Raw genomic sequence first — 15,080 nt, forward strand, 5'->3', positions numbered from 1 at the left:
ACACCATGTGTCTAAAATATTTAAATTATATATAGTTATGTCATTATATTTATAACATTAAAGCTGAAGTCTCTCTTGACTCATAAATTTTGTTACAAGGGTGAAAAATAATTTATTTCAACGTAAGAAAAACGTATCTTTAAAACTGCGGTTCAATGAGTTCAGCGGTTTAATTTAGAATTCCACATAAATATGTTTCACAAATAATATTTAATTCCAGAAACCAAGCCGGGCTTGAGTGATTAAGGGAGTGCGGGGTTGGGCGTGACTCATTGCAGTGGCACTGCCGATGACGCCTTTTGTAACTATCCCCGCACCCACAGATGACAAACGACAGTGGCTCTTCGGTAATATGTTAGTTTTATTATAAATAACGCATATAAGTGCTGCTCTAAACTAATATTACATTGGAGGCTTACGATCTCTACCAGGCTTCGTGTTCTTACTAAGGGCAACGGCCAGCTGCCGGGCTGCCCAACAGCTGGCCGTTGCGATCGCCGGTTGAACCCCGATTTTTTCTTACAGTTTTGATTAACACATTTGAAAATGGGCTCCATATTGTTTATTTTGAATTTGGGGACTTCGGTCCAGGTTAGCGTTCTTAAGAAAAATATACACGCATCACATCGGTGAAGGGCTTCCGGCACAGCGGGCACTTGGTCACGGAGGAGGCGCACTTGGCGCAGGCCACCACGTGGCCGCAGGGCAGGAATGCCGTATTGTACTCGGCGCCGTAGCAGATCTTGCACAGCTTCTCCTCGGGTATGGAGGAGGAGGAGCCGCTGTTGTTGGAGGACGGAGCCGCCACCGCTGTCGCCTCCTGGATTTTGTCGAAGATGCGGGTAGCGGCCGTGGCAGGCGCGGACGGGGCCACATCCCCCGAACTGGCCGCCTCCGATGCCTCCGTCGGCTGCTCGGCTGGGGCCTGTCTGCTGGCCGACTCGACCCCTATTTGACTCTCCTCCTTCTCCTCTGCTGGCTCTGGCTTGGCGGCCACCGTGTCGATGTAGACTTGACCCTTCATCAGCTTGACGAAACGGCACTGACTGAGCCACAGGGCGTGCTGCTCCCAGGGCTCGTCGTTGTCGTCCCAGTCCTTGAGCCCACCGCCGCAACTGAAGCAGCGGACTCGGTCTCCAACGCCCGTGTAGAAGAAACCCGCCTCGGCCAGCTGGTGGGGCTTCTGCTTTAGGTTCCTCGGCCACGCCTCGAAGGTGCGCAGGCGTGCCGACTCCACGGCGTACTCGGGGTACTCGGGAAAATAATTGCCACTGGCGGCTGGGGCACGACACGTCTCCGGCTGGACGTCGCCGTTGGCCTGAGTGGCCGTCGACGCATGCGTGGCGATGGAGTTGATGGGCGGCGGGGAGGCGATTCCAGCGACAGAGGCTGCCGCGTTCGCTGTGTTCACGCCTATCGACTGGATCAGCTGCGACATGGGGATGCGTCCTTCTGCGTACGCGTGCTCCCTCAGCTCCACAGCCGACGTCGAGTCGTTGGCGCCGCAGATATCGTAACTGATCGGCGGCAGGATGCGGTCCAGGGCCTCGCTGTTGACCGGCACATTGTTGGTGGTGCGGCGGCGCAACAGCGGGCAGTTGGGCGACCATCGCTGATGCTCCGGCACTGGTAGATCCTGCTGCTCCCAGCGTCCGATTTCCACGCCGCAGAAATAGCACTTCACCTTGTCGTCGACGTTTGTGTAGTACATGCCCGTCTGGGCCAGTTGGCGTTTGTCCAGCCACTCCAGTGGCCAGTTGGTGAAGGTTTTTAGGCGCGCCTCCTCGCGGTTTAGCTCGTTCATGATGTTGTAGATATTGTTCTTGAATAGCTGCGTCGTCGCGTTCGTGTTGTTATCCACCTGATCGTGCACTAGATCGAAAGCGGGAGGTCCATAAGACATCAGATCTGCTACTACATAAGCCATGTTGTGTTCTGGTATTTGTTATCTTCCCTAGGTTGTAGATCCTTAAATTCTTCTCCGGTTGCTTCACTCTGAGCTCGAAACTGGAATGGAAGAAAAAGAAGAAAGCCATCAATATATATGTTTATCGGGTATATTCAGATAGGCGCTATCAACCTGATAAGGATATGTACACCTAGATTTCCCAAGCGGCCGAGAAACTTCTCCTTCTGAGAAGACCTACGAGGTTCGAGCACACGACATCGCAAAGAGTGCTCAGGAACAACTGAGCGCAGAAATCGTAGCGAACTGTTCAGGGAACTTTGACTTGCCCGGCACCTGACTTTTATAGCAAATATTGATAAGGTCGACCGAGAGATAGGTAACAGGCGTCAATGGAATATAGAAGCAGTCGAACCCTCCTAAGCCGAACAGCTTCTGCCGTTGATTTATATTTTTGTGTTACGTATATTAAAGTTGCAACTATATATAGAGATAGAAATTCACTGTACATTCTATGTATATTTTTAGTATCTCATGACTAGACTTGATTTCAAATAGTAGTATATTGACTTCACCCCTCAAATTGGGTATGTCTCGTAAAAGTATTAATCTACCATGAGCAACATAAATTCCGGGAAGCATGAGAAAAACATGAGTAATTTGCAGAATCGCAACGAACAAACCCAGTTTTGAAATATACTCTTATCAACACAAGAGTAATTAAAATGAACACAATAACAATTTTTCTATTGATTCCCTCCTCACTGTAAATTTCCAGATTAAAATGGTGATTACCATAGAATAACAAGAGTAAGGTACGAAATAGAAGGGGGAAACGTATCGTAATGACAACCAATTTTTAATCAATGACTAACTTTTAGATTAAGCGACTCTTTTTTACCAAAATTATTCGTATCTTTCTTTTTCAGGTTTTAAATTCAATCAATCACTTTATGGCCAATACCTTTCATTTGATAAGTGAAATATTTTTGCAAAGCTCCAGACACTTTTTCGTCGCACTTCTACGTTTTTCAGAGTGTGTATGTACAATGCAGGGAAAAACTGAAACGCAGTTCAAGAAACTGGAGATGCAGCATCAACGAACTTTAAGAGCCCTTAGCCGCTGGAAAACACAGCGGTCGTCCCGCTCGCACTCGGGCCGAGGGTGGTTTTTCCTTTCGGGGAAAATCCCGAGCTGCGATAGAAAAAGTCTACGTAGTGGTATAGAGTACGCAACGTTACAACCGCTCGTTTTCCCAGTGCGCCGAATCGCGGTGAGTATTAGTATTCTGTCCTCGGAGCAGCACCACCAGACACGAGTGTCTGAGTGGGTGGTTTTTCGTAGGACGGTGGGTGGCGCCAGTCTGACGTTGCCCGATAACAATTCTCGATCTGACTCACCGAGCAAATAATTTCAATAATAATGGCAAAAAGTTGTTCGCACAAAAAGCGGCTACAGATAAATCAGTATGGTAATCGAGGGGCAACCCACACGGCGTTTCAGTTGCTCGTCAGTCGTTGAGTTGGCAATTATAGTAAAGACAGGAAAAGCAAATGTATTTTATGTTATGCATTATACTTATAGTAAGTATGGGTAAAACAGCAATCTTTAATAACAAAAAAATTGTTATATAAATCTACTATAATTTTTTTATTGCTACGAGAATGAACCCCAAAACTTGCTTCCTATCGATAGCCGCGTATCGCTGGCGATCGAAAGGTGCCTGGGGACCTAAACTGTATCTGCGGTGGTCTCCTCCAAGGAGATTGTACAGCCGTTTTTCGACATTTACTCGCCCGGGCCACCAGCAAGCGGCAAAGACTCAGCACGACCGCCGAGTTGGGCCCAGGCCCCGTGTTCAAAGTCCAAATTTGAACCGCAAACCAGCCAAACTCGCCAAACAATTGCAACGGATCGGGGGGTTGGGCGGCCATGGTGGTGCTGGGGGCCGGGGGCATTGGTGGTTAGCTGGCAGTGCCATGCACTGCGGAGCACTCCGAGCTAGCCGACTGTGAGAAAGTTTTAATGGAATGCAGTCAAACCACTCTGGCGACGGCGCACTCGGCGACTCCAGCCCAGCACCACCACGGAGCCCGGAGCATGGAGCCCGACTTGCAGCATAAAGCGCAGCATAAGAGCACATTGGCGGCCCGGTGGTGCAAGCGAGACGGCCATGTGGTGCAAAGCCGAAACCATCAATGGAAAAACAACTAACCACAGGAAAAACAGAGTGCAGCGCACAGCAAAAGAAAAAGTACACACCGAGTGCAGCAAAAACAAAAGCAATTGTAAATTACAAATGCTGACTTCTGCAGCTCGGGATTTGTGGAGGATGGTGCCTCCGGCCCGGGGGATGCCAGAGATGGAGTCTTACAGAGTGCAGAGATTGCGCATTGTTTTGAAGTGGAGCAGCGGGCAACGAAAAGCTCGAGATGCTGTCTGCTGTTGTAATTGCAATTTGTCTACCCTTACAGGGCATATTTTTCCAGAATGTACTACCCTCAGATAATCTTGGTTCCATTCTTATGATAACTTTAAACTTGAATATCTAGCCTGCTGCAAAAGTAAATTCCACAAAACTAGAAATGTGGTTCATGAATGAGATAATACTTGATGCCGTGCAGTTTCGCATCAATCGGTAGTAAAATATTTCAGACAAAGGGTACTCGAATCTTCGATCTGCGCAGCTGCCCCCCATTATTGTTTGTTTTGCTTCTCTAGCCAGTGCAAAGTGCAATTATAGCTGCCTCTGCTGACGCCTGTTATTTGTTATTGTGGAATGCCAAACCCATTAACAATTGTAATGTAAACCGACTGTTGGAATTTCACCGGGCTATATCAGGAAATTCCGTGGAAAGTTCAAAAGCCAGACAGGGCTCGCTAGCACTTACCAGCAGTCTCTTTCTAAATGCAACCAGCTCGGTGAACTTTAAAACTGATTTCTATTAAAAACGAAGTTAACCAGGAACTATTCTATACGAGGCGGTGGATATAAACCGCGAGCAGCGCCTTCACCCAACACCAACCGAAGACCGACTGAAGAGACAAGGCCTCCTGGGCGGCGCATGAATGGCATGGGAGCAAAACAACACAGCAGCAAGGCCCGATCCCAGCGACCAGAAGAAAATACCACTCCGCAGCAAAGAAAATCATAATCAAAGGCCAAGCAAAAGCAAGAGGCCAGGCCCAGGAGGCAAGGCAAGGCAACAAACAGAAAACTGAAAAAGACAGAAGACAGAAGAACAAGCGAGCACGAGAGACAAGACCAATCGACCGAGCGAACCTCCAATGGAATGCAGTCGGGCAACTTTTCTACAAAACTCCGCCACAGAAAATCAAACTGGAGTCGGAGTTAGGTTTGGGATGGAGTGCAGCGGAGTGGAGTGGAGCGGAGAGGCATGCTGTAAGGCAGTTGGAGCTGCCTTTCGGGTTTTCCGATTGGAATAAGCCAGGCCCAAGTGACTGGAGCTTTGCTGTGCTGTCGCTGTAGTAAGTGAAGGTAACCGCAGAGGTCCCAAGCCGTGGAAAAGGTCTGCGTTCTGTGACTACAGACGGGGGCAGTACGATAGTACTAGGTGCTGGTAACAACGAAAAGGGAACTGATACACCGGAAGGGGACTATTTAGCATGTTTTGAAGATGGAAAAAACGCTGGCTTAGGCGTATTTTTACTAGAGAGCATTACTTTGAACCACGCAAAATTATTTAAGATTTTCATTTTAAAAACATATTTAACCTACTTTTTGCCCACAGTAGTGGATTATTATAAATAAATAAATATAAATATAAATAAATAAAATATTATATGGCTCTAATAAATTATTTTTTACCATATAAGAATCCTTAAGTTAAACAAAAAAGATAGCTATTCAAGATTGAATTCGATAATATATATTTCAAAAAATTTCAACTGATGATTAGTGTTAAGTTCTTGCCAAAAGAAACCCTCGGAACTAGAGTGTTGACCACAGCTGTTTGGATTATGCCTTGGCAGCCCCGGAGACATGAGCTCGACTGTGGGAAACTATTATAAACACTTTACCATTCTTTTGTTGTTGTCTTCGACAAAAAACCGAGATTGGAATGCGGTGATACCAGATACGACAAGAACAACAAGAACAACACCAAGCTAGGGTTAAGGAGGGGCCCCGGAGCCAGAGGGAAGATACCCTGCTGCTGCATGAGTCGTCACCGTGCTCAGGGCCCAGAAGAAGACGAGGCATCCGAAGTGGAAGAATCTGAGCATGCAGGAGGAGGAGGCCGGGGCACTCGGGAGGCTGCGGGAAAATAAATAAATGCAGCACACACAAAGAACATTCTTGCATGATCTCCGCACACGGCGTCCCTATGTGCGTACTCGGCGGGAGTGTGTGCGTGCGTGTTGTGGCCTTCCAAGAAATGCAGCCACAGAACGACCGCCGACGTCGATAATGCGAGAAGAAAACAGAGACGGAACAACAGCCCTGGGATGCTGGCCAACAAAGGGCAATATTGTAATCATAATAAATGCCCCCGATCCGGCTGCCGGGGAATGCATTAAGATCGGCTCGACCACACGGCTGTCTCGCTCTTTCTCCGCATCGGCTTCGGCTCCTCGCCCTCTGCCCCATTGAACGGTGATCGATTGTCCAAAAACTAACGGCGGCCTGGTTCAAAGCCGCAGAGCCGCCGACGCCGCCAGCGTTTTTCCTTGGAAAACCAGGGAAAATCGTTCTCAAACCCAAAGTCAAGTCGTGTGCGAGCGAGAGGGGAGCACGTTTATCACCGCAGCATCTCTATGGGACTCGGAATGTGGGTACGATCCCAGGGAAAAGTGAGATGAAGATCGGGCTCGGCGAGGGAAGGGAAGGGAAGGGAAGGGAAGGCCTCGTTAGTGGAAATAATAGCTGAAAGGTCGTTTTTCACGCGGCCCGGCTCAAAGGTCGTGGAGGCCACGAGATGATTCAGCTTGAGAGCCTCGAGAATTCCGGGAATTCCGAAAAGTAATTTTCTTCATCTTATGCCTGGCCCTGTCCGGGGTTCTCATCTCCATCTCCTCTTTCAAGGGCCGCCTTGGTCCATTTCCATTCATGGGATGATGGCTGATGGCCATCGCGTCTGCTGGCGATAACAAATGGAACTCACGGGAGGAGGGACAATAGGATCTATTCTGTTTTCGGGAGAACTCCACTCCCAGCATTTACGTGAGAACTGTTTGTTGTTTTTTTTTAAGCACCTTATCTATCGTTTTATTAACGAATTGTCTCGACCCGTCTCGATCCGAGTCGTGGGAGTGGGAAATGTGGGCGCAGGGACCACCGTCGACGGTGTGTGGGTGCGGCGATAATGGAAGAAGTTGTGGCACTGCAGCCCCTATAAGGAAAATGCAATTTACGGAGACGTTTTCATATATATTTTCGATATTTACAGCACTGTCCTAATAAATTAGGCACTTTAATACCGAAAAAAGCATTTATTGTCGGAATAAAGATTTTTAAAAAAATCTCTTACAATCTTTATATACCATACAATGCTTGTATTAAATGATAAATAAAATACGGACCTATTTGAAGGCACAGTGGGACTTTGTAGCCCAAGTGATCGACACATTCAACTTGATACCTTTGATAGACTCACCTCCTACTGACTGTTGCGATAAGGGAGGTTGCAGCTAGGGCAGCTCGACTGTATTCAGCTGTAAGCCGAAGCCTGGCTCTGCGCAAGTTGAGAAACTGAGAGACTGGGACTGGCGAGACTTTCTCTTTGTTCGGCGAGAAATGAACGCAAAAGTTCAAAGCAATGAAGCATAAAAAGCGGCACAGTGCGCAAAAATAAAGCTGCACTCGGCGCGAAAAAAGCATAGTGAAAACTGGCAACAGCCCAAACGGTTTTTGAGCTCGTCTCTTGGCAATGGCTCCTCGACACTACCATCAGCCTCGGCTCTTTCCTCTCCGCTTCTGCAGAGTGGAAAACACGCATGAGTGCACCACTTCCGCTGGCAGCGGATGTGCAGACAAAGAAGCTAATGCTCCACGGTCCGGAGTCGGCGGTGGTGGTGGGTTGGGCCGGATTATGCCAGCGAGTGTGTGCGTAAAGAGGAAGTGCCTTACACACAGAGTAATCGTATATCGTACGGAGTAAAGTATGTGTATACACCCAGCGAACTGACGCGTCATCTGTTTATTCAGATGCACGGAGAAAAAAGGTTTAGAAACACATTTGAAACGCGATACACAGAAGTGTAAGCAACATTATCATATAGGTAAGGCCTAGGATATGAGTCCAAAGGTATCGAATAGTTGAGTTCAAAATTAAAAAAAAAATTGTTTAACATTCATTTCAAAATTCAAATTTATAGTTGAAAACAAAAAAGGCATGATATAAAAAAGGGGGACAACATGATCTAAATTTGCTTTTCGTGTTGAAACAAACGAACTATACTTAATAAGAACCGGATGGAGGGTTCTACTGATAGGTCGACGATGACACATAGGATGACCTTCGAGTCTGCTAAAAATTGGCCAAACTGGAATACTTTGGATGCTGTAGTCATCGCTTAATTTGACCGTAGACGAAAACAGTATACATATTGCGTAGTCCGAAATTCGTTGAATATAAAATTAATGGCATTGTGTGGTACAATAACCGCCCCTTATTCTTCTCCATCCACAGTATGCCCAATTGAGAATGTTGTTTTTAAACGGCCACTGAGGACGCAGGGGCTGGCGGGGTGTGGAATTTCGTATGAAATCACTCAATGCAAAAAGAGGGTTACCATATGGCGGAAAGTTTCGCGTTTCCCTGGCCTGAAAAGCAGTGCAAGCAGGCATGTGTCATTTTAACTTCTGTTTACCGAAACAGAAAAATTCGCCGAATTTGTGGGGTAAACAAAGTTTGTAATTTTGTAAATAATTCGGAGTATTACGAGAGTGCGGGTATTTGGCAACTCTACGGTCGCCATCTTTTATGAAACAATCTCTCGCCGCTGCGGTCGTTGAAGAGCGAGCGAGAGAGGGCGAACGAAACGGGAACACAAAACAACGGCGCCACCCGACGAAAATTCAGAAAACGTTTTCGCTCCACTTTGCCATAGTGTTAAAAGCCTTTGTTGGTTATGTACTTTTATTAGCTAGTGTAATTATTTGTTTACCTTTCAGTACGTAGGTATAGATCCTAAAAGTAAACAAATCATAAATTGCAGCCAGATCGCATGCGACAACTTTGTGGTCTGGACATTTTAGCTTGTATGCGCGCGCGTGTGTTTTTCCCCATATAACGTGCATGTGTGTGTGGCTGTGTAAACGGACCAGCAAAGCAAACAACAAAATATATTTTAGCTTTTGCTGCCTGCCTTCTGATGTCACGTTTTCATAAAATTTTTGGGGTTAAATTTGGAGTACACAAAATACCATACGCTACAAAACACTTTGGACTTCAGCTCACCTTGACGGCTTTTCTCTTTCTCTTGAAAAACTCAAGTTTCCGCTGGAAATTTCCTCTGCGATGAGATTCGACGATATGGAAATCGTGTTATAATGCGCTTTCACAGTCAATATTGATTTTCCGTGAACAAAATGAACGGAAAAACACAATATTGTTCACTCAGCCAAGCACACGTTCTCTGTTATCTTTTTCGTTCCGCTGTTGTTGCGCCTGCAGTTGCTGTGTCGCCAACAATTACAAAGCCAACTATCACAATTGAGTCCGGTGAATACTTTATTTTTGTACTTTATTCTAGCTTTAAATGCATAAATTTATTCGAGACAGTGCTCAAAACAGCTCAGCAATCCATTGCTTCCGTACGTGTCGAGTTGCGATTCCGAACTGACGCGAACGAGCGAGACGAGCGCAGCCGAAGCCGAAGCCGATGCCGCCTGCCGAGCGACCAGCGTCTGGCGGGAAAATCGCCCATCTGGCTTTTTTTATTCGGCATCTACTGAGCAGCGTACTCCTCGAAATTAGGGGGGAAAATAATGAATCTATATTCCTTACAGTTTTTGATACACCTTAAAGCAATCTAAATAAGTTTATATTTGAATATCTTTAATGTTTTTTGTATCCTAAGCTCTAGTATTGTGAGCATATGTATAACATATTATTAGGTAGGTTATTTTCCTAGCTATTTTCTAAATGTATTCCTAGCTTTGTTGCGTCAGCACTGAGGCCGAGAAAGAGAGACAAAAACCATACAGCTGTATTCCTTTGCTGCGTGAACGAGACGAAAAGTCATGAATGCAGTTGCTCATTCGGCCTTTCTGCAGCTGTATTTTTGGAAAAACCTTCGCAAAGTAGAAACCATTTGCCTACGAAGGCAAGTCGAATCAGTTAATTAAAAGAACGGTATAGCTATTATTGTTTAAAATGTAACTATTTAAAAGCCAAGCGCAGGTTGCAAAGCGTTGTTGTACTACGACTAGTATTAGTACGCAACCCGTAATAACCGTAAATCTGGCTCTATGGTTATCCCTTTCGCTCTGACAGGCGCAGCAGCCAGGATCATTGATTTTTGGGCTCCTGTCCTGGAAGAGAGTGGAGAGCATGCGCCGAACGATGGAAGCGGCGCGTGTCAATGCACCGCATTTCTACCTCTCTCATCCCACAAACTGTTTCTTCTGCACCTTCCAGACGTCGCGAGAAAGAGAGAGCGCAAGAGCAGAGCGCAGCTGCAGTTTGGTTGAGTATGCACCTCGTTCCCACTCTCTCGTTTTCGTTTTACCTACCTCTTCTTCGGCTTCCCTAAAACATAGCAGCTGGAATTATCCTGAAGCCTCTTATCACCAGGGGCAGATAAGAATCGCAGATTTTTTTTTTTAATTTTAATTTACTCAAAGCATCTGACTTTTAAGTTCTCCATTCCACTGGAATATTGTAACCCACCCTCAAATTTAAAATATATACTTTATTATATCCTTTGGTTACTCCATTAACAGTTTTAAAATGCTTTCTTTTATTGGCACAAACCTTGCCTTTGTTTAGACTTAAGACAAGTTATAAGTAATATTTTTAAACCCTTAGGGAGAAGAAATGAATTTACCCAAGGAAATAGGGTTTATTTGTAATCTATTGCAGGGTTAGATAGAATCAATCTTATCATAGAACTTCTGCGATAAGAAATTTAAACAAAAGTATCTTCTTTGCGGATAATAAACCAAACTGTTTAAGAAACGTTTACAATGACACCCCTTTCAGAGCTATAAGTTAACTGCATAGCTTTAGCTTTCGTTTAACTTATACGTTAGAGTCCATGTTCCGACTATCACATACCCTTTACTCAGATGCAAGGCGTCTGTTTCTGCTTACTACACCACCTATCGTCTATTTCTTACTTTACTTAAGAAGCTAATTAACCTGTTACTCAGAAATTCAAATATTTACAAAAATACTGAGCAATTCTAGCTTGCCATATAGTCATAAAAATGTTTGCACTTCTAACAACATATTGTCTAGATAAAATGGTGAATCGTTGGTAAAAATATGAATAAGCTCTGCCCCTTTTTTATTTAGTACTTGAATGGTTCCCCATATAAGGGTAATTGAAAATGTTATTTTTGGAATGACAAAGAAGTCATTTCCTGCCTTTCAAGATGGGATCTTTTCGATTGCGTGAATTATTCTTGGAACGAGTCCACTGCAATAGATTGTCGATGGGTAAAATACTTCTAATCTAGGTACAAGCTTTTCTAATTCAGCACCCATTACACAACTTCGTAGTCGCATACTTATATTTGAGCAATAATGGCGCAAAGGAAATGCCAGCACGTCCGAGGACTGAAATACAAAAGATTGCCAAGTTTAAATCATTTATGGAAAGTGCGCCGGCGACAGTGCGCGACGTGTGCATATGGCGTCCGCCCGCAAACGGGTTGAACTTTTCGGATTTTATAAATACACTCTGCTAAATTTACCACGAAGATGTCGCGACGCATTTGAGAAATTTGCCTATAAATGCGGAGTCTAGACGACTTTGACATGTTGCAAGGCGACACTATCGCAGGCGGTCTTTCGGTGGAAATTAAACGAAATTGTGGCGGCGATATATTCTATTTGCGGACGGTGGCAGAGTGCCTTTGGCAATTTGGAATTTTCTGTTCCAAAAGATCACTGCGCTGACCACACGGAGTTGGGATCCGTGAGTGGCCGGACAAGTTTGGCTGAAAAGTCCCTGGCTCAGAGCCGAACGGCCTTGCAAGGCCTTTTAAAGTTGTTGCACTCGCCCGTTCTGGCTCGTGGTGCTGCTCATTGGGATTTTGATTGCTCACCCATACACCTTAATTTGTGTACAGTGGACATTCCCTACAACGAGCTTACTAAGAATGCAGTTGTTTGCTCAATTTCATCTTGATATCTTCACTGCAAACCTCTTCAGTCACTTTGTTTTACTTGTCACTGAGCAGTTAAGATATTTACTATGACTGAAGGGGTATACATTAAATATTTGACAGTTACTTATTATATAATTATTTATAGTTATATATTCATGAGTTGCCTTGATAGTTTTATCTATGTGTTAACCACTAACAAATAGAATACATTTATAGTATACTTTTTGACACCTCTCAAGTGTCAAGTTATTTGAGCTATTTAAGATTTAAGTTGTTATGTATGACACATTACATTAAATAGTTGACTGCCTAATTGCTTATCCTTATATTAGCCACTTGTTGTAGGTGATTTAAAAACCTTTAAAAAATTTTAGACTAAACTTTTATTTAATCTTTTACGTTCATATTACGAACGTCGGACTGTAAGTTTCGCAGTGGCTTTTGCTAAGTTCGTCTGTGGTTTTAATTGACAGCCAAATGCAGCCAGCGGGCTGAAAACCTGTTTGCCGTTTTTGCATTCTCCTCTTTTGCGCGGCAATTGGCAAAAGGTGTCATAACAGCGAGTTGGGCACGACCCGATTAGATTGCCTATTACCTATTACAACATGTGCTGCCTGTCGGTCCCTTTCAGCCACTTTGCAATTACCTGCCTCATTCAGGGCAAGGAACAACTGGATCGACAACTGCGGACGTGTGCCGGCAGCTGCAAGCGGAGCAGGCACAGTAAGCCGATCAGAGGATCGCCGAAAACGCGGACGGAGCCACCAACATCTGCTCTTGGGGCAGGCGGTCCTGCCCTTGTCCTTACTGTGCATTGTGCCTGCTTCCAGAGAAAGGATCGTGCGGCACATGACGTCGCCAGCTGCCGTCGATCCTTTGTCGCGACCTCTTGGGGAAGGGGATGAGGGGAACAATCCAATACTCAGCCAGTCCAACTGAGGTGTCCTGCGGATCTGCTGCTGCCAAATGGAGGATCCCTATAGAGCGATCTCTTCGTACGCATCTGTGCGATAAGCATTTATATTCGCTGTCCAATGTGGGTACACAGCAATTAATTTTAATCCAAAAATGTCTTGGCTAAATGTGTAGATGACCGAACAGAGCTAAGGTAATAAATCCAATCGACAGTGCATCACCGTGCTGCAAAACACGTTTCATCGATTCGTGAACAGATTTATTGGGAATACCTAAGCCAAAGACGATTATCAGGCTTTTAAGTTATTTTTAACCGACGAGTGATCTTAAAATTCTCGAATCTTACTAATAACTTCCTTGTTTGATAGCGTATGCTTCTTATTTTGGCATTACTTTATTGTTATTACGTAACTACACATGATTTTTAGCCATATCTGCATGGAGTGTGTATTCTTCAAGTTATCTAGACATCGAGTGTGGGCTTATAATTGGGGAACTACAATTGATTTTATCAGTAAATTCCAGTGACATTCGGCAATGGTTTCATTTGGCATGGTATTAATTAGTATAACAAATGTTTTTTGAGGAAATTAATTGTGAGTTGGAATTTTCGGGAACTCGAGGTCATGGTTGGTTAGGGTTTTACAACACACTTGTGCTGATAGAACTGCAACATTGGACCCAGGAATTTTGATACACTTGCGGTTTTCTGATACACGCCATCAATGAGAATGCAATCTTTTTTAGAGGGCGAGTCACAGTTACTAGGAACAGATTACAGGTTGTTATGACAACTGCTTTATAAAAACATCTGGCCCATGGTAGTCAAGCTCTTATCTATTAGACGGAACTTGGCGCCAGAAGAAACGGAAGTAAAGGTTAGTGTGCGATTTTCAAGTTATTGCTAATCTTAGCACTCAGTGACGCAATGCAAGGTGCAGTGGCTAAGTGGAATTTCGTTCTAGTAAAATGAGTGAGGTAAGCAGCTGATTATATAGGCGAAAACCCATCAATCTTTGGAACCTACGCAGCGCTGTAAATGGAAATGACATTGAGCGGTAATTAAAAATAGGAAAATTCTAGCTAGTCGCGTTCTACGAGTGGGTGGGTTGGGCGAATGGGGTGGGAGTGGTTTCATCATGAATGAAATGCGATGCGAGTGAGCTCAGCATCGGCGGAGATAAAAGATACAATGGAGCAATCTAGAATGTAAAATAAGATAATATCCCTGCTAGGCCATGTGCGTCAGAGCAGGATGGATGGATTCCAGGTGGGGTGGGTTGGGAGGCGAATAGAAAGAGAGGGATGGTTCTAGATTGCATACAGTTTCGAAATGACTGGAAAGTGTCAGAGAGCGAGACGTGTGATGTCCATGTGCATTTTCCAGGGGATGATTATATGAGAGGACATGAATGAAGAGAAACAAAACAAAAGTGTTGTGGAAAGGAAGCACACAAAAAGGAGAAAAAAAGAGAGAGTATGGAGCGCCTATATGTATGCAATCTATTACAATGGCAAATGAAACCCATTGAAAATTCAGATAATTTTGTAAAATACAACTTATGATCAATGTAATACAATATACTGCAAACTAAGACCTTCTTTGCTTTGAAAAAATCAAAATAACACACTTAAGAAATCACTTACCGGAGACATTTTAGTCCTAGATAAAGTAACAATTTATCATTGGTTGTTTCGCTTTTATTTTTCGACCTCCAAAATAAAATTGTGTTTTTGTTTACTTATCGTGGCACGATAAGGTTGTTGAAGCGCTTTTGCAAATGTTTATTGGCTTACTTTTCAAGAGTACACAGATAAAATTATTTCACTCGATGTACACGCGTCGTCCGGTGGGTTTGAGTGCCATGCAGCGACTACGCAAAAACTATGTGTTTTATAGAGCCGCCTAGCCTACTTTCCTATAGGTATTTGTTTTTGTCGGTTTTGCATCTCATTTG

The 15,080-nt window shown here is 44.5% G+C and overlaps 1 protein-coding gene across 5 annotated transcripts; it reads right to left on the reverse strand.

Moving 5' to 3' along the window:
- Positions 1-547: 547 nt before the first annotated feature.
- LOC108030587 (death-associated inhibitor of apoptosis 1) lies at positions 548-15,007 on the reverse strand. 5 transcript variants are annotated; one of them, XM_017103557.3, is made up of 2 exons: positions 14,770-15,007; positions 548-2,007 (listed from the first exon to the last, which is right to left on the reverse strand). In XM_017103557.3, the coding sequence occupies exon 2, from the start codon at positions 1,925-1,927 to the stop codon at positions 602-604; it is 1,326 nt and encodes a 441-aa protein (XP_016959046.2). In that variant the 5' UTR covers positions 1,928-2,007; positions 14,770-15,007; the 3' UTR covers positions 548-601. The 5 variants fall into 5 exon arrangements, with proteins under 5 accessions (XP_016959046.2, XP_016959045.2, XP_050742374.1 ...); XM_017103556.3 differs by lacking the exon at positions 14,770-15,007 and adding an exon at positions 9,329-9,721; XM_050886417.1 differs by lacking the exon at positions 14,770-15,007 and adding an exon at positions 4,799-4,953.
- Between the last annotated feature and the right edge of the window lie 73 nt (positions 15,008-15,080).

This window comes from Drosophila biarmipes, chromosome 3L, assembly GCF_025231255.1.
Source record: "Drosophila biarmipes strain raj3 chromosome 3L, RU_DBia_V1.1, whole genome shotgun sequence".
Lineage (NCBI taxonomy): Eukaryota > Metazoa > Arthropoda > Insecta > Diptera > Drosophilidae > Drosophila > Drosophila biarmipes.

What these genes read in the sequence shown, in the direction of transcription:
- LOC108030587 (XM_017103557.3), bottom strand. Translation starts at nt 1,927, where the DNA reads ATGGCTTATGTAGTAGCAGATCTGATGTCTTATGGACCTCCCGCTTTC.